This window comes from Anomalospiza imberbis, chromosome 3 (assembly GCF_031753505.1).
Source record: "Anomalospiza imberbis isolate Cuckoo-Finch-1a 21T00152 chromosome 3, ASM3175350v1, whole genome shotgun sequence".
Taxonomy (NCBI): Eukaryota; Metazoa; Chordata; class Aves; order Passeriformes; family Viduidae; genus Anomalospiza; species Anomalospiza imberbis.
The window spans coordinates 40,944,057-40,971,570 of NC_089683.1; the positions used below are offsets into that span (position 1 = coordinate 40,944,057).

Genomic DNA, 27,514 nt, shown 5'->3' on the forward strand with positions numbered 1-27,514 from the left:
ATCAGAACAGACCCTTGGTAACCACCACTACCCTTGGTAGTGACATCACTGTGAAAAGAGATGATACATTCTTGTCCTCTGTTGTCCCTGAAACACTCATAATCCAGGAAAAGACAGTTAAATTACAAAAGCAGCACAACTAAAGCTTTTGAAAATCCAGTCTTCTATGGACTGCAGTAGTGCTCACATTCACCAAGAACTTCAAGGAATTCTAAAGGACCGGAGAGACAAAGCTAACACTACCTTTGCTGGGATGCAGCTCTTCTTCAAAATACAGAAATGTCCTCTGTATGTCCACTGACTGACTTTCTCATGGTTGCCACTGGTCTACACAGAGCAAAAGATGATCTTACTGTTTTGTAGTTCCTAACCCCAGCCCTTTACAGAAGGCTATGCCATATTTGTAACCCTGCATTACTCTAGCACTGAAGCTGATTTAAGAGACACATCACATACCAGAAATAAGATTTCCAGAGCCGTGTATTTGAGCTCATTTAGAATCACTGCATAAATACCATTTAGTCCTAACAATTTATTATTGTTCAATGTATTGATTTGTTCAAAAGCTTTCTGTATTGGCATTCCAATTTAAAGCAGCTTTCCAGGCTAATCTCCTGGAAAGCAGGGCTCTGATGTAGCAGCCTGCTTGATCCCCTCCACCACTAACACAAATGGACACACAACAGTTCTCCTGCAATAGCCTTGTATTGGGATGAGCCTTCAAACCTGACCATCTACAAGCTCAGGCACTCCTGTAAACTTGTAACACAGCTGAAACACAGTATCATTCACCTCTAGCCAGTGCTTCCTTGATACCTCATACTGCCTTACTGTGATTTTGTTTCACTTTCTAGAGTTCATCTTCCTATTTTCATTCTCTCAATGGGATTCAATTTCAGAAAGACACCAAATGGATTTATTAGTGTCCAGTACACTTCTGCATAAGCAAGGAGGTATCTGAATGTGGTCTCCAATTATCCTATGTCAGGCTCTCAGATTAGTTGCTTTGAGACATTACTGAACATCACCCAAGAAGAGTCTTTGCTATCATGCCCCAAAATTTTATCTCCTCTACAGAGACTAAGCTTGTCATTATCACTGTGATTTTTAAACTCCTTTACCATTATATAATCACCATCATCAGAACTGTCTGGTGGTTCATGCAACAGTCCCTAAAGCTTTACACAGAAATTCTGTAACAAGCTTTATTTTTTCACTTCATTTGACCACACACTTTACCACAGTATCACTGTTCTACCATAAGGACCTGCTACCATTCCAAATACAACAACTCTAGGAACAACACATTATGCTACTTTTCTTTTTTTCCACCAAGACTTAAAATTGCTACTACATCAGCACCTTCATCTAAACCCAGCCTCATTTATGCATCACAGCTTTTATGCTTCAAGATCCAAACGTGTGTTTCTACAAAAATTCTAGATTTAGATGCCTAGCCACAGATTTTTTGTGTAGGATGTACTTCATTCCTTCCTACCTGAACTTTGATAGTTCTCCTATCATTTCATCCAAGACTTTTAATAGATTTGCAACTAAGTAGGTCATCCTACATTGCATGTTTTATTGCACCTGGGTTTTTTCCCTCCTCAGACTTAAAATTTTATGTTAGAAAATACCTTTTTCTAACAGCAATCCAGTTGGGGTTTGGTTATTCACACCACAGGATAAATGCACATCATCTGTAGTCTTACTTTTGTGCAGTTAGTTATGTATGTATCCTAAAAGCCCATTCAAAAGCATTTCAGAATTTTAATACACCACATTTTCCTTTGCTTTTGAAAGACTGACAATGTAGCCTGATAGTTAATTACTTATATGGAGCATTTTTCATCTAGAGTCTGGAGGCTTTTGGATCTTTATTATTTACTACAACTTCTCCTCCATAGACTAATCAGCCATTTTTCAGCATACATACATAACCAAAACATTAAAATCTGATATTTAATTTTGTTGTTCTCTGGTATCACCTTTGTAAAAGGCACCTCTGAGTAATGATGTCTTTGCTCAAACAATTATGCTTATTAGCCGTAAATAATTTAATTGATATTCATCATATATCCAAGTCTTCAAATTCTATAGCTGTTTAGGAGACCTGTGCAGGACAGCTATAAAAACTGCAGAACCCAAATTTCTAGGGCAAGAGACACTACTACACACTAAATAATATTTCGGAGTACCAACTCTTGAAAATAACTAGCACTCTTCCCTCAAATATTCTTACTTTTCTTTCCTTTCTTTCCCTAGACTAGCCAAACTAGCCTTTTATTCATTACATATTATTCAATCTATTGCACAGAACTCAAATTCAAAATTTTAATGTGCTACAATACACATTTTCATGTTTGAATTGACTAACTACGTGTTGATGTTCTCAAGATAAAGCTGAAAATTTTGACAGCTGGCAAGGGGGCAGTTGGGTTTTCTGTTGCTCAGGAAGGTGTGGGAGGTGTTGGAATGTAGATAGGAATACATGAATTTTGTGGTAACGAGGGTGTCTACTTTTCATTACTCTTTTTGTGCAGGACAGAGCAGTTGGAACTTTTGTGGAGCTAGGTTAATTCGATTTACTCTTCCCCCGTGGCAGCAGCTGAGAACCCCACAGGAAGAGAACTAAGCAGCTGATGTGATGTGCAAGAAAAGCTTTTGACACTGTCAATTCAGGTTGCCATCTGACTTGTCACATTGCTCAATGCTGATCACAGTTTGAAGACTAGTTTTTTAACTACTGGTCTAGAGGTGTCCACTTAACTTTTGATAGCACTGGCTGATGTACTGCGTCACTACAGAACTGTCAGATGATCATAGCTGGATCGTTCTGACAGAGGGTGGAAACATGCCATGTCAGCGGAAAAGATGTGGGCTGGGAAGGAAGTGATACTTGTAAGCAAGCAGTTCAGGATGTAGTGGGTAAAAGAAAGCTCAGAACTAAAAGTTCAGGAGAAGCACATCCTCATGCATTCAGTGATACACACTATGCTTCCTCCTCCAAACTTATGATACAGCAGATATGGACCAGCCCATGATTTTTTTTAACAGAAATTTACTCTGTATGTTTTACACAGCACAAACACAGCCTGACATCCAACAATGCTTTACATGGGCCAGTAAGTATACAGAGTCCTTGGAAACCAGCAATTTTCATCTTCCACAGAGTCCTCTGACTCTGTAACAAGGAAATTGCCAAATGGTAAAGGACAGATGGGTAGCAAGCCTCAGGACCTATCACCTTCAAATAACATCCAGGCTATATATAATGTGCATTTTTCATCCCTTATAGTTCAACAAGATTTCTTTCAGAGGCTTAGACTCCTCCACCCCTGAAGCTATTGTGACGATAAATAACCTATAGCTGAAACAAGAAGTTTTCTCTGACAAGTTTATAAGTTCTAACAACTGCAGAGAGACACCAGTATAGTATCTTCAACGCTGGTGACTACAGTGAAGGAAAGACATTCTGACCCTTACTTGGATAAGTGCTTGTATGCAGGAAAAGAACTCACTTTTACACAGCTTTGTTGAAGCAAAAGAAGTCCCTTAGAGCACTCAGTGCTAACCTAGCAGCAATACCTCGACACCCTTCACAATGCACATGCAAGCCAGACATTTCTTAACTTGGGAGATGACAAAGGATATAATGAGAGCACCTCTCATTCATTCACATCACAGAGAAGACCCACTGTTCAAGGTTACTCTTGCAAAGCTGAGCTCTGACCTCTTACAGCTTCAGACCTGTTGTCACACTTCTACTGAAGGACAAAAACATACTACACATTCATGCAGCTTAAAGTAACAGGATGGCCCTGTATCACATGCCCAAAGAAAGAGCACATTCAGAGATTGATGACTTCCATGGTACTCCTGCACAGTGAGAGACCCACTCTTTAGTCCCAACAACAGAGACTTCTGCACTTACATGGGAACACCTAGCAACTCTACCTGCAGATGACATGATGTGGTTCTACTTGACAGCTCTTTTTTGTAACCACAGACTATAGTGGTTACTACCTTCAGACAAAAAAATTAACACAGTTTCCTCACTGTTGCCAAAAAAAGCATGGTAAGTCCATTTTTTTTCAGATTTTTCAACTGGATATCCCCTAGAGGGGATTTATCTGAATACAACATGCAATCTCATAGCAAAAGTTTGACTAAAAATCCTTCTGACTCATGAATATTAGTAAGCACCCAGGAAACAGAACAAACTCTTTTTCCACTTTCACGTTATTTAAAAAAAAATCATTAGGATGTCCAATTGAATTAAAATCTGAATTCAAACACTAAAGAAATGTAGCAGCAAGCCTTCACTGCTGTCAGAAAGGCAACAGAAGTAACAGACTATCCATAAGTTTAACACAGCCAAACTATTCTTTGGGAAGCCCCTGGTGCCGTAACCACGTCTGACCACTTTGTGGGCAGACACAAGGCCATTGTAACAGAAACACATGAAGTGGGTGGTCAGGGGCACAAGTGTTTCTTAGAGACTTAATTCCCTACACCATTTGGAAACTTTTAATGTCTGAACAGGGCAGCGTGCCCCTGGTAATTTAGCTGCAGAGCAGATTCTCTTAAAGATACACAAAACACAGTACCCCTGGGGGGCATAAGCATAACGTATCTACAACTTGAACTAGGTGGAGTTAAGTTTTTTTAGTTCATATGTCTTTCCCATGTTGGTCAGAAGGCAGCTGTCTCAGTCAGAAGCAAGTAAAACTCTTCACCATTATAGAAGAGTGTGCTGGAATGCCGATCTGAAGCCATATGGTAAATACTTTGAAATTATAAATGCTGATAAGAATAAATCCTTAAACTTGCTTGGAAAATTATTCACCTTGATGGCTCTCAGTTCTTTGCAGTATCCCTCTCAACCTAAATGTAGTATTTTAATTACAATTATTAAACATTAGAAGTACACAGTGCAACTACTCTATTGCCTTTCATTTAAATCTTCCTTTTTCAGCTATCCTGTGAAACTAAGTTGGTAAAACCATGAAGAATTTTCTCCCACACTGATGTCACAAACAGCCCTGCTGTCCTACATTATTATAAAAAGAAAACCTCATATGACACCATAAAAGAATAAATTCAGCATCACACAAAACTACACTTCTCAAAGTCCTTACTCAAGAGTTCAAAGTATATTTACTTTAGATCTCTAAAAATATTTTCAACTATGGAAACTGCAGAGGATTAGAAATTTCAGATTTGCTATGCTTTTTGACCCTCATCACTTCCTTCCCACCTTACTAGAAAGTCTATTTAGGTTCTGCTGTTAATTACCCTTTCATCTTTAGTAACTCAAATTCACTTACCAATAAAAGTGATGAAGAAATTCAGTATTGCATAGTACATAATATATATTATATATAAAATATTTATTGCACAAAAGCAAAATCTGTTTATTGATCACAGACTCATGCTATAAATCTACTTTGTCACACTTCATAGAGATGAAAACACAAACAAAAGCAGAGAAAACAGAGAAAAATGGGATCTTCTGATAATCAGAAGAGAAAGGTTTCGTTAAAAAAGCCGATGGTCATGAAAATAAAAGTTGGTGGAAAACATCTTGCACTTAAATTCCAGTTTAAGCAATTCACACTCAGCAGTCAAATTACACAGCTGGTATAAATCCATGGGCTTCTGAGACAGAAATCATGCAGTGAGTAAAACATCCCTCTTTTTTTTATGTGCTAAACCATCATTTTAAGAAATAATTATTTAACAAATATGTCTAGAAGACAATTTTGTCTTAAGGACTCCTTTTTAACTGAAAGGCTTTTGAGACACCATAAAACAAACACCAGTATTCCCCCATTCTCTTACCCAATATATCCAGCTGCCGTAAGTGCGAGCAGTTGGCAGCGAGCTCCTCGATGTCCGTGTCACACACGGACCTGTTGGCCGTTAGAAAGAGCTTCTGCAAATTCGGGAGTTTGCGCGCAAGGTTTGTGAAGCAGCCTGTACTGCTCTGGAGCGTAGGACACCAACCAAGATCAAGTTCTTCCAAAAGCCGGCAGCCTGAAGCCAATTCCGCAATCCCGCTTTCAGTTATGTTTTTGCATCTCCACAAATCCAGACTGCGAAGCTTTTTGCATTTTGCTCCCATCATGCTTGCTATGAGGTCATAGTCTTCAATCTGCAAGGAATGCAGACACTCCGTCATGTGCAGCATTGTTTCAGACATACAGAGGTGTTTCAAGGTTTGCTTCCTAACACACATAACACATCTCTCCCAAGCATTTGTAACTTCTGAAGAGCTACAAAAATTGTTCATTGCATGGTACAGTGAAACCTACTTTTATAAAAGACAAAAATAAAATAAATTTCCTATAAACACCAGACTCAGCTGTTTTTAAATTCACTTAATACTGAGGATCAAACTGCAGCAAAAGTTGTTCCTTTGAAGAAACTTTTTTTTTTTGCACAGTTGTTTTCCCCCTTAAAAGATGATTACAACAGCTTTTATGACCACAGGAAGTGCAGCTACTGAAGAATGATTGAAGACTGTATTTATTTCCATTTTAAGTCCACCAGTTGCTGCATCTCCCTATGAAAGTCTTACTAATTACTTATTAAGTGATTACGCATATAGAGAATGCCCAAAAACTTAGAAAAAGACTGAAGAACTCTGAGAAAGCTTACAAGCCATTTCAGGCCTCCTAAACTATTACATAACCCTTGAATATATGACCTGCATTCATCTTGGACCTTTTAAAAGATTAGAGTCTTGTATCAACCTCACATTTAACACACCTTTGTGAAACAAACCCAGACTGGTTCCAAAGCAAGTGCACACACACACACAATCCCCCCACACAACCTGAATGGTCCAAGCACTCACCATGACACAGCTGCCCAGGCTGAGGTGCTGCAGCTCCGAGCAGAAGTTCAAAATACTGAGCAGGGCTGTTTGCTGCCACGGGGGAACGTTATCAGAAGGAAATATGGAAAGAGAAACAAAGAGAAGAGGTCAATTAGACATTAAAGGCTGTCACCACATTTCCTGAAATACAGCTCAAAATTCTTTTACAGGTGCCTCAAATGCCACTTAATGAGTCTCTGGGTACTTTACCCATTGATTGGCTTAAAGAAATGGTAATCGTTACAAACCTTTATGCAAGTCACTTTGGTTGGGGTTGTGTGCTGCCCTGAAGATACCCACACACCACTGACCTATCCGCTCATTTCCCATAGGAGAGCTGGTGAAGAAGTGCAGCAAGATCAAATAACAAGCAAGGCCAGCCTCAAAAACAGAGGGCTGGCCACACACCAGGAGAAGAGGGCAGGCTCTGACATTCGCTGATCAGCTGCAGCCTGATGGAACTGCCAATAGAGCTGCACAGCATCAGGCCTGGGTTGGGGACTTTAATGTCAAAGGCGGCTTCGCGCTGACAAGGATGCTGACAGCCGCTGAGCACTTGTCACTACTATCACACAGACTGAAACAGATATAATGGGTATTTTACACTCCTGTTCCTGCCATTTAGAGTTGCCATTCTTTGCAGAAAGTACTGCACATTGCTCAGCCGAAAACTGACTGCTATGTCAGATGCACCTTACAAAAGTGCACAGCTGGTCTGTTCCACAACAAAGGAAACTTTACAGATTTTTACCTGTGTTTCTAAGATACAGAAAAGATCCTTCTGCACTGTCTGTAGACATACTTTGTTTTGCATTTGAAAACACTCACAGTGTGAAAAAAAGAATATAATCTGGGATTCACATCACAAATACCTGTGCATCATACTTAAAACATCACTTCATTAAGACTTTGTGATCTATATGACCTTTAAAACAGGACTAGGCTTCACAACATGTTAACAACAAAAATATGTGCATTTCTACAGGATATACAACAGTTTCTAATAGAAAAAAAACCCAAGAAATATACAAGTGACAAAGTAATCTACTGCTATTAAGTGTAATTACAACAAGAACACTAGTCAACAATGTTTGTATGCAGGAGTAGTATAATTTATAGTTTCTTTAAATATAAATTTTCCAGTTTTCAGAAAGTTTATCGTTAAATGCTTTACTTAGTTTCCTCTGTTACATTCCAATGGAACTTGGCAGAAATATGATCCTTTGCCATATCACCAAGAAGAAACACCTGATTCCTGGAAAGACTGGTAGACACAGAACCAGGGACATAGCATGGGGTATTCACAGAGACCATTTCAGACATTTAATTTAAGTGTCTCCAAGGAGCAGTTATAAATACCCAACACTTGACATGCTGAATCTTGATTCAGCTTGGCCTTCTAAAATTTGATTTCCCAAAGGCAGCCTAAAAGTAGATGCTAAGAGCAAGCCTCCCCTCCCTACAAAGTCACTGTCCCTTCCTTGCTTGACTTTCATTCACTTTTAAAAAGGAAAAGGTAGCTAGGGAACGAAACGCAAGCATTAAAAAGTCATTATCCAAGAGGTTATTAAGAATATTTTAAGGTTGGTAAATGTGTAAATATCCAATTCATCTTCAATTGAGTGCTTAATAAGCAAATGGTTCATTTGGATCATGAAAGAGGAATAACTCAAAGAGAATGAGACACAGTCATTCCTATTCAACTCAGAGAAAGCTATGAGCTTCAGAACCTACCCAGATGCACAAATTAAAAGCAAAATCCCCAAACCCCTGGTTGCAAACCTTAAATATTGGAGCTAAACAAATCAGTCTCTGACAGCACACAGAGCTCCAAACAAGGTTTCTGCAGGTATTCAGATGTCTCCACAGGAAAGCTGAATATATTGCTGCATTCCACCAAGTCTTTCAGTAATGGTTTCCAGATTGGAATTTAAACACTGGCCTGAAAGGATGGGAAACAGCAATCTCTTTCCTTAATTGACACAAACAGTACAAAAGTGAACAGTCACTCTGAACAGCTTGTAGGATGTGAGATCAATTCCATGCCTCTTCTGAGTGGGGTGAAATAGAGAGGAAGACTAGCATTCATAGCTATTTTGATAGATAACTGAGCTCCATGTGTTAACTTCAACAGGAATGTCATAGAACTCTCAGAGTACCTTTTCAGTCCCTGTCTTTTTTAAGACAGTCCTTCCTGTACTGCCATGCACTGAGTCTACATTTTCAAAGGTCTTTTCACAATCTATTACTTTAGACCATTATTTAAAAAAACAAAAACAACTTAAAAATAAAGGACTAGAAACCTGAGTAATAGAAGGGAGCTTGGTAGAACACCATGTCATACCATCACAAATCATGCCAAGTCAAGCCCAAGAGTAAACAACCACATACTTAACATTCATTTCGCTGGCTATATTAATTCCTCTTCTGGGGCGCACACATGCCCACACACAGCAAACCAGATTTCCTTCAGACGCAGTGTCTGTTCTTCTGTAACTGAGGTGGGCTTTGCATATGTCATGTAAGAAGAAAAAACCCTTTGTGCATGCCTAGCTGTGTCTCAGTCAGTTGAGAATCCAGGTGGCAAAAGACATGAAAATAGCAGGAGAGAATGGCAGCTCACAGAATCCATATGCACTACATATAGGAGGACAATCATTGTAATAACCTGTCTGTGTCAAGCCATCTGTCAGTACAACATGAGTGACAACACTCCTACTTCAGTGAAGGAGAACAGCGAGGCAATCACCCGATCCTGGAGCTGTAACCGGCCAACTTTCCAATGTTAGAGTGCTTTGCAAGAGGAGCTTTAACCTGGAGCCTAACTTCACTTTCTTGGCCAAGCAGAGACATTCAAATCAAAGACTATCCATCTAACAACATTCTTCAGCCTAGCAGCCAAGACATGTATAGTTTGGAGATTTTTTGAGTTTCCCCTGAACCAGAGGCAAAGCTTAGCTTCGTACTTGCTCCCTTTTAAAGGGACTGAGAGAAGAGTGGATGATTATATAAAAACTCACAAGAAAACGCTCTGGAAACAAACTTTAGGTAACATTTACTTTTGTTTAGCAGAATCATGGCTGCAGTGGTCTAAATTTTTTTTGCCTTCCAAGCAAAACAAAACCTACCAAAATAATCTATTTTTATAAGATACCAGAGACAAAAGGAAAAGCTCAAAGTGGGAGAATAAAATGGTCTACCCTATCCTCCAATCCCAGGAAAGAGGTTTTTAGATGAGGAAAACAGAGTGAAGAAGTTGTTTTCAGAGGGACGACTGTGACATCAAACTGATCGGAAGGATATGACAGTGCTGCTAAACACAACCTGACAGAGCAGATTTCAGAAATATTTTAAGACATAGTAGTTAGTCATAAACCTCAGAAAAAGGGAAGATGGCCTGAAGATTCTCTGAAATCTTTATATATGGGTACAACAAATGTCTGTCAGAAAGGACTTCAACAGAGCTGATCCTGGCTTGAACAAGAGATGAGATTACCACTTGAAATCCTGCTTTAGTCCACACAAGACAGGGGACAGGTCTGTCCAAACATCAAAGTCCTCCACTCTGTAATACATACCCAGATGCAAACAATAATACTTACTGGAAGACAATTATGTGCTGTGTCTACTTCAAATAAGCAGGTGGTATTGGACTAAATTGTATCCTACCTGTCTTTGTAAAGGCCTTGGCCATCACACAAGTTTTGACTTCCGTGTTGTCAAAGTACTGCTGGTTTGAACAGACAACCCACCAGCAGAAAAACCAAACACTGGTGCCAGAGCAATACACTTGGCAAGACTGAATCTTGCTTGGCTTTTTCCAGGATTGTTTTACATTCGTGATCCAGCAGAAAGCACAAATCATTTCTGATGTTAGTATGATAAAGAAAGCATCCAACAGATAGCCTGAGCTCATCAATGTCTGTTCTAACAGAAAAGCCTTCTGTCTGTGGCAGAAGTGACTCACCTGTGAAAAATGCACTTAGAACATTTAACTATTTACGCATTGCAGTTTCATTGTCAAGTAGCCTGAGATTTTAAAAATACTAAAAGGCTTAAAAAAATACAAGTTATGCACTATAATATGGCTATCACATAACAATTGCACTACCATACAAGGCATGAAAATAAGTGCACCACAGTGTGACTCTGGCAGATTAAAGGAAGCGCTTAAGAAAAACAACAAAGTTTTGATTTGGGTTTGGATTAGGGAAGAAAGAGTCTGCAGTTTTTAATTAACTTTCTATAGATAAATTTTGTAAGATACTTTTAAATTTTTAACTGTTTTACTGGAGACAAACAACAGGTTGTTTTTTTCCCCTTCTCAGAAGAATTGTGGCTGACATAAATTGGGAATTCTTCCAGTTCCTCAATAAAACAAGAGCCTAAGTCCTGTAAAATACTTTTATTCTTCTGCAATTGTTTCTTCACATTTTTCAGTGAAGTTAATGCTAAGACAAAGGAATCTAAAAATTATCTTAAGATAATTAAAGACTGCTTCTTCCCTTCTCTTGCTCACTATGTTTTTAATCAGAGCTACTAATTCTCCAGTTAACCTTTTTGTTGAAGAAAAAAATGAATTATGTAGGATTTAATTTTGTATTTTTAACATTAAAAATCTGAGTTACTAGTAGAAACTATTTCCTTCAATAGCCATCCCCACAACCCTGCCTCAGTGAGGAGGGGTAAATGTGGTAAAGAGGAGGTAACTTTGTAGGGTGGTCTGAGTACTCTCTCTTCCTAAAACCTATCAAAGTCAATAACTTTTGTATGAATTCCTTAAGATTCTTGGAATATGAGATACTGAAAGAAAGAAGAACTGGAGAACTGCAGACAAAGGCCAACCCAATGAAATCTATGTCTCTCTCAAGTGCACCAATCACATCCATAATTCTCAGAAGCTGATTCTTTAGCAGAAAAGTCATAATATTCTTAGAACTGCACAGAAAGGTTCCTCTGTTCATGATCTGGGCAGAAGCTTCCCTTTTGTTCCCAAAAGGTTTAAATTTACAGCAAGGGATGTCAGAACCGCTTGATTCACCCAGAGAAACACACAACTGTGGGAACAGATTAGCCCAAAACATCTCTAACTTCAGCATGCACACCATGAGTGCTACTTATTGTTGTTAAATTAAAATGCATTTTCAAATAGTTGATGTATCAGTCTACCTTAAGCCCCATACAAATGTAAAATACAAACTTGTTAAGACTATCAAAAGTAATTAAAAATCTACAAAAATTCACAATACTTATTTTTTCCTCCCTATGGCATTATACAGCACTAAAAGAAAGCCAAAAATCAACTGTTTGGGTGAGGGGATTTTCTTGGCACAGTCTGTGAAAGAACTAAGTCAGAAATTACTCGGCATCTGCTATTCTACCACAACAATTAAAAACTACATTGGATGCAAAGGCAGAATTCTCTAAACTTCTATTGAACCATGCCTTTTGGAAGGTACAACAGGGCAAACCAATATTGACCAGAAGTTAAAAAAAAAAGGTCTAGTTAATAAATTTCAAGGTATCATACCTCTGCATCTAAAAACCTACAATCATGCTGCAGTGGTTTCCAAAAGCATTTTTTTTTTTACAGAGAGAGAATGTACTATGTTAATAATGCAGAAAACCAAATGTAGGGTAATGGTGAAATACAATTTTCATCTAAATCTGCTGCAACAAAGAAATTGTACCATATGATTCCAGGGGGATTTTCCCTCCCATTCCCCACAACACACACAGTATTTCAAGGCATCAAGATAATTTCAGTTCTGGACTTCTTGGTCTATGATACTTCAAAAAATTATGTTAAAGATATGAGGTACTGTGAGAGGTTTATAGAGATGAGATGCATGCTAATAAACACATAAGAGTCAGTGGTTTAACCAGATTAAAAACCCACAAATTAATTTTAGATACTTACAAAGTACTAGATTTCGTTTTCAGAAAAAGTTTTCATACCTGTTGGTTGCCCAGAAAGCACTCATTTTCAGACTGATTCTAAGATTTTGAGTTCTGAGGACACATACCTATTCTCAGTATCTTATTTTTTACCCCAAAAAACCCACATCTGGGGATAGTACACAAACATTCAATAACACACAGAATACATAATACACTATTTCTTGAAACTCTACTTGGACTTAGAGGTCTACAGAGATATTCAAGTTGTTCACCTTCTATTGGTCTATTTTTCACTATTTGTTAATTTTCAGCTAAATAAAATGTTACAAAAAATGTCAGGGAATCATATGTTAAATCAGAACTAAATGGTGGCCAAATTTGTTTAATGCTTAAGTTCTTCAATTCTCCAAGCTATTTCATGAGGAAACAAATAGAAGAGGTCACCTCACCCTTTACAATGTAGTTTTTGTAGCCTTTTGGAAAAACAAGATGCCCATGTAGTCCCAGAGAGAGAGACACATATCCCCTGCAAGTATCCAATCCCTTTGTGCCCAGAAATTATTATACCTTTTAAACAACCTTACACAATCCTTTCCTCAAATTTTCCAGATGAGAAAAGGTTAAGCTTTGTAACAAACTGAACTTCTTGCAACTTAGAATAGCATGTTGTGTTATATTATGTACAGTATTTCAAGTCCTTACGCACTATGTGGAGTATTCTATATAGTATCACACGTCAGAGAACCTCAGTCTTCTTTGTATCTATCCTCATACCACAGCTACAAAATGAGTATGTTGCTACTACACAAATTTTATCGTGAGGCATACAGAAGCCATGCACCTCGCAACTGGCCACAGTGAGAGATCAGGAACACAAAGCTCCCAGGTTAAGTTCCCAATTAGCATCATCAGCAGTAAGAGAATCAGAGATGAGCTAAGCGTGGGAAGGAACTTCTGGAAACTATTTAGCTCAGACCACCTGGTTCCAGCTCAGCTGGCATCTCCAAACTGACTGAGAAATGCTCACAAGAGATGTAGGACCCAGTCGGTTTCCAGGATGAGGCCCCCACCCTGTCCTTAAATACCACAATCACAAGGGTAATGAGTAATGCCCTCTGACATTATTGCAGTCAATTTTCTTTTATAGATTCAAAAACATGGCAGCAAATAATTTTCCTCCACACTAGAAGCTGGCATTAGAATAGGAATTCTCCCCCAAGTATGCATCAGCTATCACCTTGGAAGATACAACATGGAAAGAAACATGATGAAAAGGGAGACAAGTGAAATGCATTCATTAAAAATTTGCTGTCCATTGCCCCCTAATGCACATGGTTTATAGGACCATTTCTGAGATACCATTTTTGAGACAGTGATAAAACTTCTGTCTTCAAAACTTTATGACAAATTCTAAAACACTGATGCAATATGAACACTCGTAGTGTGAGGTAAGAGAAGAAGGAGGTGGAATGAGCCTTATTAACGAGTGCAGGTGCAGACTTTCAAAAGTCAGAACAACTTGGCTCTTCAGAAACAGATCCAGTATAATTTGCAAGCTGGGATTCAGAATATACAGGGGCACCTTTTTGTTCTCTACAGCTATTTGGCAGTGCCAGGGGCACAGCAGGGACTAAGACACGGCAACACAGCAATTACTGAATTAATTCAATGAAAGTAATAGTCTCTGCAGTTAATTAAATTACTGTATTTTGATTTTTCTTTATTTGGTCAAATTATGTCCTCCCTTATGTCTGCAAATCTGTTTTACACCTTCATTCTTCCCCCTCACTTCACATTACAGGCTCAAATAACCAAATTCCATGCTGTGAGCCTGACATGAAATCAAAAAGCACCATCAAGGCCCTGTATCATTGTCACTGACTCAACTTGATTCCAAAAATCCACATTCCAGCTCTAGCCTTTCATCTTTTTTTTTTTCACTATTTGCTTGCAACTCTTCATCCTAAAGATTCATACCCAAGACAATGGAACTTTGCCCAAACTGAAAACTCTTTAAACAATAGCTCTCAAAAGTATGATGTGAAATATAATAGGTTATTTCTGAAAACACTGTAGAACATTTTTATGGCAGCATTAACTGTTAGATTGCTCATGGTATAAGAAAATAAGAGTTATTACATTTACTACTATGATTCTTCTGCTTCTTTGTGGTATCCAAGATTTCCAGTGTCCTCTCTTGCAGCAGCCCAAGTTCTGAATTTGCTTTTGGTCAAAATTATCAGAGATAAAATCTATAAATACAACACTTGCTTTAAAATGTGTGAAAAACAAAGTCCTTTGTCCATTGTAATTAGATTTTAATTTAGTTCATTTTATAACTCAAATATAACTGCAATACAAACTTATAATTTTTTCTTCTTTACACATTAGAAAGATTTCAGAATTTCATGCAATATGAAATATATAATCTTACATTAAAATGTACACCCATCAGTAAGAAGACTGACAAGTTCTCCTACTGCAATTGTGGCTTTGGTTTCTTTAAAATACATTTTTGGCTGCATTATTTATATGGACTAAATACTTCACAGTAAGCATTAAATTAAGGTAGTAGTCATGCTCAAAGATAAAGATGTGCATTGCTGTATACAGTAATACTTCCACTGTTCATTGTACTCTTCAAATGTATCAAGGCCAACAAGTGCTTAAGTTATGCTGTGAATACACTCTCAACTAATAAACATTAAGGAGTTATGTATCAGTAAATATCAAAACAACCAGCACAAAAATCCCACAAGTATAACTGTGGTATTGAGCACAAAGAAATTACATTTATGAAAGATTGAGATCAGTTTCTCAAAGCAAGATACAAATTATTCAAGCATATACATAATCAAACAACCTTTAAGAACCCTTATTATTGAACTTATAGCACTGGAAAAATGAGCCACATTTGGTGGGGAGGAGGATAGCCATACAGGACATTTTTTTTTAGTAACTGAAAAGTTACTGAAAGTCACTGGACCTTCCTTCTAACAGAAAGGTTGGAATCATCCAAAGGCATTGGAAGCTTCAATTCAGACATTAGAAAACAACACTATACACACAACCTCACTCAATATGTCAATGAAGTAACATTACACATGGCCTTAAGAATCACCAGGGTTAAGACCAAAGACTACAACATTCTCCAGATGGTACAGAAATCTTTCAAAGTAGCAGTGCACCAAGCAGCAAAACACCAGCCTTACCTAGTTCGCTAAAAACATACACTTAAAAACTGCAGCTTTGATAACAGAAACAATGTTAACTTCAAAAGACAAAGTAAATACAAAACCTATTCAAAGAAAATAGCTAAAGTAAGAAGAAACTGTAATTACAAGTGCTCAGACAACTTAACATTATTAATTTTAGTAAATTTCTATTGTCCTCAAAATCTATGCACCTAAAAAAATCATTAATAGTAGTCAATTTTTTGGCAGAGTGTTTCCTTAGAATTTACCTATTAGTGTCACACTAATCATATACATGGAAAAAGTACAACAAATACTTTAAATTTAGATGTTCAAAGAACTTTTTTCCTCGTTTTTAGTATTAAAAGGCAAAAAAGTAAAGGGAAAGGCTACAGCAAGTCTTAGACTGCAAGAAAATCCTGTATCTGGGCAGGTACTTGGGAACGTATATGGGAGAAATACCATTTCTTTTATTTCTTTTATTAAAATGTTAATTCTGTATTTTTTATTACGCATAATAATGCAAAACCAGAAACAGCATTATTACATACTAACAAAGAGGATGGAGAATCTTCATCTCTCCCTACGTTATTTAATCACATGCCCAAATCTACATCCAAAAGAAAAAATTGTACTATTTATCCAGATGTGCTCTAACAAATAAAAATTTTGTGGTTTATTTTGCTCATTGCTTGGTTTAGGAAAAAAGCAAGCCCCTGAATTACTTAGGAAAACAGCCTAAATGAAATGAACAGACTTTTCTTTTGCTTTCTTCTTCTTGGGTTTTGATACAGAACTTTAACAGAACACCTTATCAGCTCTCTTCTCACCTTCTTATTTTCTCATAATAAACATATACTTGTTATCAGTTTGCATTTTTTTCTTAGTGGATTCACAGCCTCAGAATCTTTTCACTGAGCAGATCCAGTTGGCAACAATACAATGCCAAGTTCTTGGTTAATTATTAGCATTGTTCCTCTGTTTGCTCCTCAGAAGCTCCAACAATGAACATAGCAGTAGAAATTTCACAAAAATCAAGAATACTAACAGCTCTTTGAAAGGTTTTAGAGAAGTCTCAATCACTTGACAGCATGCTTGATCAAGCTATCCTTTTTTGCATATAGCCACCACTTACTAACAAGCATTTCTGTACCAGCTGAAAAGTACGGAAAGAACGGCAGCCTATTTTGTACAGATAACCAAAGATTTGCACAAAGAGAAGCTCATGTTGAGTAAGATAATGTAGTTTCTACAAATCCATGACTTTTGTAGTTCTAATGCTCTAATTCAAATCCTATGCCATATCTTCATTCTTTCCCTTTTATTTTTTGACCTGTGATGCACAATGTATATTTTTAAGTGGCTTCATATTAACAAGTAACACCCAAGCATCATCTCAAATGTACCTATTTAAATTTTCAGAAATTTCTCTTCCACTGTTTATTAGGAACAGTGCCTTTTGTTCATACATACGTATAAAATGGAAGTACAGTCTTAAATAAACTTGATTATGAATGAATGTTCTTGTCAGCTACAAGCAGAGGCATGTCCATATACATGAAAGGGAGAAGTGAATCTTCACAATGTAAGGACTTCAAAGTCAGGAAATATTTACCACCTACATTCAATCTAATTTCAAGCTCTGCTCAGCAAAGCGATAGCAGAGGCGTGACAGTTACCAATCACTTCAGAGTACATTTCATCTGCTGCACTATTACAAGCATGAAGTCTCAAACTTCAGAAGTTACCTGAATCAGGAATATTCTGATCAATCAACAGTAAAAAGATAATAAAATTATACAATTACTACCTCTGATACAATGATCTTTCCTGGATCTGAAAAAGATTTGTGAATTAGAGCCAATAGTCAAAACTAAATAAAAAGATTTATCCAAGATTAACAGAAAGACTAGTATTGTAGAAACAGAACAGATACACCCAAGGCACCAATACAGCTCTATTCAAAAAATGCAGGGCTCACCAATTTTCTTTTTGGTTTGAAGAAAATAATAATTGCTTCAATACAGAGAGCAGCTACCAAAAAGTAACAAGTTACTGAGGGCCACTGGTTTCATGGTGACTGCACATCCCACAGTAAGCACCACTCACACTAGGTAGATCACTCTCTAACCTTGTGTTACCCACTCCATTACAGACACCTAGCTGGAACTTGGGCACAAACAAAGTTAGGATTCACCAAATAAAGGACAACAAGACCCAACTAACTCTAACACATGTGTCAGGTGTGAACTGCTTATGAAAGCAATATCGTGGTCTTAACTTCAGATGTTAACTGGCACATCTAGTTGACAGAACCTACTGTTCCAGCTTCATTCCTTTCATGGCACTACAGAATAACACCTCACACAATCCAGTGTCACAGCCTGACTTCTGTGCACCAAAAGCTCAAACACAAGTAACACACACAACCAAACCCTTTTAAAAGAAGCTAGGAAAAAAACCTGCAGAGACATGGGTTTGCCCCCATTTTGGCAGAGCTTTTGCAACACAAAAGTAGGACAGCTTCCAGGTAAACCATGGTAGCAAGGATGTAACACATGAGTAATGTAGCTACTGAGAGGGAATGGAATTCTTCTGATTCAAACTGCTGAGTTTATCAGGATATACCATTTGTAAAATGTAGCAAACTTACAACAGACTTCTCAGCCGTAGCACACAAACCCATTCCATCTTAAAGAAGGAATGTGTTGCAGCAAGTAGTAACAATTCTGATGGGCAGTCAAGTAACTGTATAAAGAGGTAATTTTTAGACTATAAATGAGAAGTTTTATGAAAAACTTGTGTTCTGTGTCTCAAGTAATGCTAATATACAAAGACTGTAGGAATCTAGAAATCAGCAAATCATTTGAAAGGAAAGAATGCTGAGAATTAAAGAAAGTTATTAAACATTATAATTTTGTAATTATATCTGCCAATACAGTTTGTCTAAAGTACACTTCAGAATGCAAGAAAAGCTTTAAATCTGTAATTTTACCACATTGCTTAAAACAGCTGGTGAAAAGTCACCAACCTACCATGAATGTTAAAACATGCAGGCCTAAAGCTATTTCGAAAATAAAAAAAACATCCTAAGGTTTTTGAAACTACCTTTGGACTTTCCGAGTTTAGCTCTGAATTGACACTCAAAATACTAATTGACTTCTTCATTATTGAAAAAAAACTAAACCCCAAACCAACTTTATCAGGATTGAAAATATTTATTGCAAAGGTTGAAAATAGCTGTTCCTACCTCCACCTTCGTTCTGTAGAGAATGAGACGCTTTAGGCTGCCCACTTTGGCTATGTGGTTGAAAGCCTGAGGTGGTATTTTATCACATGATGAGAGATTTAATTCCTGAAGATTTGGACACATTTCAGTGATGACCTCCAAGCAAGTTTCATTAAGGAAATGGCCACAAGACAACTCAAGACGTACTAGTTCAGAGCCACAGACTTTCAGGAACCTGTAAAAGAAGCCCACATATTAAGTGAAAATTTAACATACTATCAGGTGCAAGTCTGAATACCATCGAAACCTTAACCATGTAAACCACGAGATAATTTCTTTCAAAAAAGAAAAGACAATAGTCTTGATAATTCTGTCTTGGCTCATGAAGCTAAAACATGCTTTATTATTAATATTAATTCTAAGACAATGGAGCAAAGTAAAACACTGATCATGTTTGAAATGTTTTAAAACAGCCAAAAGCCAATTTTGACAATGGTCTGTAAGTTTACACCAATAATTTCGTATTTATCTCAGAAAAATCTGCAAATAGAAAAATGAGGTTAAACAAATAATTTCGAATGGATGATCAATTCAGAATCATTTTAAGACTTTCAGGAAAAAAAAATTTCATTCTTTTAATTAACTAGTTAGAATCAACACTTGCTATCTGTTCTAGAACACAAATTCCTGAGGAATACTTGACTTTCATTGGAATTATAAAAAATTAATATATCATATGAAAAAAGACCCAAAATGTAGAAACTCTGATGGTCTCTATATTTTGCTTTCCTATCAGAGATCTCGTGTCAGAATCTCAAGCTCTTTTATCTCTAATCTGAGCTTTATCCAAAACCACATAAACTTAGTCCCTTTTCATTTCAAAGATAACCTTCAAACCATAAATTAACCACTAGGCTTGTAAGCTTGATATTTAATAAGATAAAAATGCCCACACAATTGCCATGATTATATTTTGATAGTTCCTCCAGTAGAAAAACTAGTGTCTTAAACTACAGGTTGTAATGAGTTTCCCATGTTATTTCCTAGAATAATGGACCTACTTGTGAACGAGCATGAATTAGTTTCTCTCAATAAATATTCTGATCTGCTCTCTTACCAGTTCTATCCTACAAAAACATTCACACAGACAAAGCAGCTTCAGGTTCTGACACTTCCACCATGAAGACAGTATTACTTCTTGGGTTTAACTGATGTAATAAAAATGCCAGACAGACACAAAGCTCCTGCTTGCACAAAAACTCCAATTGCTACAAGGAAAGAGTTAGTAGCCTTCCCAAGCATTTGTTCATGCTGAAGCAGAAGCTTAGTATGAAATTGCTGCTGGTCTTGGAAGAAGACACATTCAAGGAGGAGACGCCAACAGTAGCCCAAGACTTGAAATCCATCTTTCAAGATCCAAGTTTCAAGCTGCCTCCTTTCCTTATTTTTTCATTACTTACTCAAGTCATACTTGCCATTCATTATCACCTTTCTTTATTCCTTTCACCTTGCATATTACATGGCCTTAGTGTGATCATGTAGATCCTATATAATACAGAGGGAAAAGGAGATTCCAGGGTGGCATCTCCATCCCTGGAAGTTTCCGAGAGTCACCTGAAACCTTGACTGACCTGATCTAGCGTTGGGGACACTGGCACTTCAAGTGGGAGCTTGGAGTAGACGACCTTCAGAGGTCCCTAACATCCAACATTTCTATGAGCCTAAGCAAACAGAAACAAAGAGAGGGTCTGAGACATGAAAGGGGAGACATAAGCCCCAGAACCATAGGAGTTCTGCCATGTATGGTCTATTCCTCCACTGTTTTTTTCTAACTCTGCAGTCTCTATTTAGACTCTATTTTAGCTTTTAAAGTCAGAGTTTAATAAAACACCAAGCAGTTTCCATACTGGATACAGTGAATTCACAGAGACTAGTAAGCCTTCCTTTGGGAATGTCAGAGCTGAAATGACACGACAATTCACAACAATTAACATCAGGTATTTAAACATTTAAGTGCTATTTTAGACTAGCAATAGAGTTCAGCACTATTATGGAGAAATGCAGGATGGAAATCCCCTGGAAATCAGAGCAGAGATATATGGACACATTGCTGATTACCAATTAGCCAATTCCTCTATTTAATGAGTGCTTTAACAATACATTCACAGAGCTTCTTTCATCAACAAATTATCAGGTTTGTTTGAATGATGGTATTTTCCATAAAACTTTGTCAGTCACCACTTATTACAGCTCTAGCTTTTAATTTGTTAACAAATAAATATTTTATGAATTACTCCATTACAATAATGGATGTTAGTTTAACTGCCATATAATTTAACAGGGCTTGGCTGTTATAAATGTTAGTAGAGATCAATGCCTTTCTCTTTCTAGGACTATTAAAAGTTAACATTACCAGGTCAGGGAAACACTCAGTTAACCCCCCAGACATGGAGAAGAACTCCAGGCTCACCAGCTGGAGGAGTTATTATCCTCATAACATTTTATTTAAACTCATTACACTTGAAACACACAGGCAGAGACCAAACACAGAGACAGCAACAAGCACTGCCCTTCATGGGTTTGCTGCCTTGTTGGAAAAGGTTATTTAGGAGACATGAAACAGAAACAAAAGGGGGATAAGGTACATGCAGCAGCCGGGTAGAAGAATAAGTGGACATGCAAGTAGGAAAGAGAGGAACAGGAGCAGAAGGAGGAATCTGAGGAACTCAACAACCAGCACAGGGCAGAGAACACTGGGCAGAAGTGCACAGTTCTATGGGGACACCTCGATCTTTGTTTGAATTAAACAGACTGCTCAGGATAGAGGTTTTTGCTGCTGTCTTTCCACACGGATCTCCATGCAGAGCCACATGGCAAGGTAGAATATGAATTCTCATGCTTTCAAAACAAAAGTAGCATGGTCTTCATACTTCTGAGACTTAACAGTCTCTGAGTGACTGGCTTGATTTAGCTAATCTGAAAAAACAACACCCAAAAAAGCACCTTCTACCCAAAACAAAATTTCTTCACATACTTCTCCTTTAATCACTGAGGATTGACTGGTTCCTGTTCTCAGTCTCTCCTCTGTTCTGCAGTCATCCATCCCTTTAGTTTTGTTTTTATTATCAATATTTCATACACACCATTTCTGAAGTGATTTCTCTTCATCCCTTCATGTTTGCTATAAGTATGACTGAACAACCTGGGATAATGCGAACATGCACATTTCTTTTACTAGACAGTACATTGGGCCTTTCCCTTGAAGTTTATCCGCACTCTAGACAGCAGTATTTCAGGCCTTTTAGTTGTTCACTTTTGTTTCTTTCTAGTTTTTGGAGGGGGGAGGTGGGCCCTGTTTTGTTATTTGGTTTTTGGGTTTTTTTGGTTCTGTTTTCCTCAAGGGGGAGGGGACTGTTGTTTTTCATAAAAAAAGGAATCCCACTTTTCATCACCTTCTGCCTTCTCTCAAGAACTGCTGCTTATTTTCAACCCCTCCAGCTTTTGGGAAGTAAGTTCTAGTGAAGTTTACCTGAAATACAAATATATCTATTAGAAGGCAGGATGATATTTGCTCATGGTTAAACCCATCATCATCACAGGATCACTTAGCCCACTTACAATTCCAATCTTGTAATTCATGTGTACATCATAAGCATATCCAAAATCCAAAATTAAAATCCAAGGTACAATAGATAGTACTCTTCATGTCAGAATGTAAGACCTCCAAAAGAAATTCTCAAAATACCTTTAGACATGTGCTTATGCAGGTACTAAACATCACATTTCCTCCAATGGTTTCTGGTGGATCTAGAACCTATAATTCACTCTTAGCTTAATGATCCTCACTTACTCTATATTCCCCATTCAAAATTACTGAAAACTCTATAAGAAGTAGGGATCATAGTCATGCTCTCTTTCATCTACTCATCCTCCCTAAATGCAATTAGCTACATAATTTTATATTTCTTTAGTGCAATTAACACAACAGTTTTCTATTATGCTGATTTTATCAAATCTTTTTTCAATTAAAATCTTCACTACTAATTTTATACTCATTGACATATATTTGAATTTGGTATCCAAGAGAGAGGGTGGAAAAGGGAACCAACTTCCATTTGTGAACAACAGGGGTTGGACAGAATTTTTTTTGTTTAGCACTTTCCCTTTTTGTGTTACCTTACATTAGCATCCATGTTAGGGATGTTACCTCTGTTACTTGACAGATACAATATTGCCCCATTTGCCAGGCCTTCTTTGCCATAAGCCTCCTAGAATCATTATTTCATAAAAACAACCTGCTTCAAGCCAACTCATGCTCCCTCCAGCTACTCAGGTCTCCTGTTTCCAGAGCCTGCCACCAGACAAGCAAAATGTCAAAACCCACCTGGATTTTATTCTTCCTCACTTCACTTCCAAGATCTTGAGATCCCCTCTTTCTTACTTAGTTCTATCTATATGATTGCTTGCACAAACTCACAGAGGACTTTCCGCCTTACAATTACAGCCTTGCGTTTAATAAAATGGTTTGTGGAATTGCATTTTTATATCCTTCTTAAAGACCTATTCATATATTTTTAAATTCACAGTGATGCTTTTCCCTTCAAGACTGCCATGTTACACGACAGCAGCAGCAGCATATAGCACAGGTAATTGTAACAGAAGTGTTAAGTAAGGCTGGTATGAGTGGAGAACAACCGGGTACACAGAGGTGTAGGAGAAAGAAAAGAACAAATAGCATCACAAGGGCTGGAACAGAGGTGTGTGTTGGTGGAAGTCAGACTAGCAGGTCACTGACATCCTTGAATACTTGTGCAGGCAGTTTCTCAGGGCACACAGATTAGGAGATGAAGGATATGAGCAGCACAGGATGGTGAGACCGCATGCCAGACAAACTGATTTGGACACACATCTTGGTTCTCTTGGCGCATGCAAGAATTCATGCGTAAGAGTGAGACTTTGTAAGGTAATTTGGTTTTAAAATTAAGCCACTTTCCCTTCCTCTAGCTATTCTAATTGGTAAAATGTTATTTTCTACTCTAGCATGTATTACACTTCCTTTCTGGTAAGTAAATCCTAAAACATGGCATGTAAGTAATATCAAGTACCTGATCTTGTGCTTTTCTCAACACAGATTAAACTATATCAAGAAAAACATGCAAAACAAACATTATAACTTACTCTCAGCCAACCCTAGTTTTACTAAAAACATCTGGAAATTAAAGCAAGAGACAGACCCTGTAAAGTCACACATGACTTCATTTTTTATGACTGTTTGGTGTATATTTCAGTAATTTCTCTGATTCTCCTGCTAGTTTGACTTCTAGCAAAGCCTCATCAAATTAAATATTGTCAAAACATGCTTCTACTAAAGGCAATGAAAGCCTTCAATTGTCAACAACAACAAAACTGTTAAAGAAATATTCCAGGACGTGCTTGCTATGCAAATACTGCATCACTAACCTTAAAATAAAACACTATTAATTAATTTTCACAGTGTAAAATGTCAGATGTAAATTAAAATCCCAATTCCTCAGATATTTAAAGACAGAGTTTAAACAAGTAAATGACGTTATCAGTGATCCAAGGAAATCTGCATGCAGAGTTTTTAAACTGTCATTGTCCCTGAGCTGTTTATACCTCAGAGCATTTATTCAGCATCTCAATATTTACTACTCCTCCAATCAACTCCACTCCACTCCTACACAGGTCCTACCCACCCATATTGATATTTCCCCCTGGCATGAAGAGATTCACCAGGCCTCTAAAGCCAAGAGAAATGCAGAGCTGCTTATGTAATGCTTGCCATGAATTCTTTGCTTATTCCCTGTCATTTTGCATTTCAGACTCCTGAGACTGCTCAGATACTCCTTTCACTTTTTTGTACACTTTAAGTTCAATCTAATATAAAGTTTAGTTAATTTATATTATATGCTGAAATGAAAAATTTATGATAGTAATTTTTAGCCCTAAGGAGTAGATGTTATCAATAAGTTAAAATACCTTCAGCTTTGCCTCAGGATGTTCATATGCCTGAAGCATTCTGTCTTCTCATGACAATACAGTATTTGCTCCAGTCACATTTCCTAAAATTACTTTTAACTTCTTTTCACTCTAATACATTTTTGAAGAAAATACGTATTTCCAATCATTTCTTAGTATTTTCAATCATTTCATGCATATATGAACATTTTAAAACGACAAATTTATACAAGCCACTACTTTTAAGACTGTAGTAAGAAACAACAGATAAAAACATTTTTGAAAGATATTTTCCAAAATAAGATTTAAGCAAGACTAGCATTTAAACATATTCTGACTTGTAGAAATCCAAACTTAAACTGTACAACTGTAAGAATTAAACCAACTCTACCAGTTTTGAATTCAACACTGCCAACTGTAACTCCAAATGCTGAAAAAAGTGCAAAAATATGCATCCTGGTTTTGGACAAAAGGAAAAATGGTGAAAAGCAAGTCTTGTCCTAATGAGTCTCCTCTATTAGTAGATACTTTCACAGCAAATGAGAAGCAAATTTACCTCTCCTGGAGGCCAGCAAATTTGACAAACATGCTGATGAAGACTGTCAAAAGAAAAACTTGTGTTGGGGATTTTACTAGAAAATACTTTTACAGAAGAAATGGTTGCAAAATTATTTCTGTAACAGAAAGTTTAAAACCAGACCTAATTACAGTGGAGAATTTTTGTTTCAGAAGGGAAAATGATAAGCACAGTTTAGAAATGCAAATTATTTAGCTTATAACTTTGCTTTTAAAATTTACGATTGAATTGCATCTCCCATTCCCAGACTGCACCCATCTCTTCCAAGAAACATTTTTCCTACAACTAAGATAATTTCAAAATTGCAACAATGTCAAAATTCTTTTTCCCATTTGTTACAAATGATCTCTTATAAGAAACAGAAATGGAAAATGTTCACTCACAGATTATTAATAGACATATAATGAGTATTTATTATTTAGAAACACTGTATACACTTACATGTTACTAGCAATTCAGCACTGAAGAAAAAAATTAGTAATAATAAAGCCATTTTCAACTAAGTGGAAGTCAGAAATGCCAGAACTGTAAAGTTTATAAGTCTCTGAATCTGGCAATAATTTCTTCCAAGACTACAAAGATTTTTTTCAGTACTGTATACTAAAAAAAAAAAAAAATCATGGAAATGAAAAAAAGTTGCCAAAAAGATTTACATATGTTAAGTTTTCAAAAGACAGACTTAATAGCTAAGCATCAGAAAGCAGGCACTTCATGATTTTGAAGTTGAATTCTCAATTAAAGCTTGCATATTCATCCTCTGCATAAAGTATCTAACATGAAATCCAAATTTAGGAGAAATTTTCGTACCCAATTCAACAACTAGCCGATGCTTATTTTTTTCCCTACCAATAAGCACAAAAAAGGCATAGGATTCTTGCATTATACTGGAGGGTCTAGAAAAACAGAAGAGACGTTCCCATCCTGACAAAGTATTTCTTCAAAATATTTTACTTCCTCAGGTAAGGAATTTAGGCATGAAAGGAAAGCAAATGTCTGCACACTTGAGTTAAACCTTTTTATTCAGAAAATAAATGAGACTTAAGAAAACTTTTTCAGATATATTAAACATTTCTGTTTCTTATCAGTCGATTTCTGCTTTCAACTGCCATTGCTGATTACCCCTTAGTTGAAGCAACAACTTTTGCTAAAATGAAATGCATTGATAGAAGCTGTTTAACTAATGCAAATGAGCAAAGAAGCAAGAAATGATATCTTAAGAAAGCAGAGAACATGGCTGTTATACAGAGAAGAATCCCTGCAAATTTGCTATTTTAATGACCTACACCACAGTCATATTTTCAGCTCATTGGCATACGCACATGCAACCCCCCTGTTTTCCAACAGGGCTAATGTTTTAAATCATTTTTATGAAAATATTTGCATTTACATTGGACTCCAGTGATTACTTGGCTCATATCATGTGAGCATGCAATCAGTTTATTACTGCAGCCATTCTAATACAGTCCTACTGATGACTCATCTGTACAAAGAACAACCACAAACATTTTCCTTGCGAGATGGATTTTTGATAGCTCAGTTCTATCAGAGTGTTTTAGAAGCCCAGAAGAAAGCAAAACACTGCTCCCTCTGGAAGAAGCCTTTCAGTCATGAGCAGCTTGGAACATGCAGACTCTACAGACTGCTATGGACTTCTGCTGCTATATTTAGTAACTCCTACTGTTTTAGCTGTTCCTTTTTTTTACATCATAACAATCACACCCTTTATAAAAAAATCCAAGATATTTTTTGCC

The 27,514-nt window shown here is 37.0% G+C and overlaps 1 protein-coding gene across 4 annotated transcripts in view; it reads right to left on the reverse strand.

Annotated features, from left to right (window-relative positions):
• Nucleotides 1-27,514, reverse strand: part of FBXL4 (F-box and leucine rich repeat protein 4) — a 57,285-nt gene that overhangs the window by 6,232 nt on the left and 23,539 nt on the right. For all 4 annotated transcript variants that reach the window (XM_068184123.1, XM_068184126.1, XM_068184127.1 and 1 more), the window contains exons 6-8: nucleotides 19,229-19,442; nucleotides 6,863-6,934; nucleotides 5,845-6,157 (exon numbers count right to left, since the gene is read on the reverse strand). In XM_068184123.1, the coding sequence (XP_068040224.1) occupies nucleotides 5,845-6,157; nucleotides 6,863-6,934; nucleotides 19,229-19,442 (599 nt within the window). The remainder of the gene's footprint in view (nucleotides 1-5,844; nucleotides 6,158-6,862; nucleotides 6,935-19,228; nucleotides 19,443-27,514) is intronic.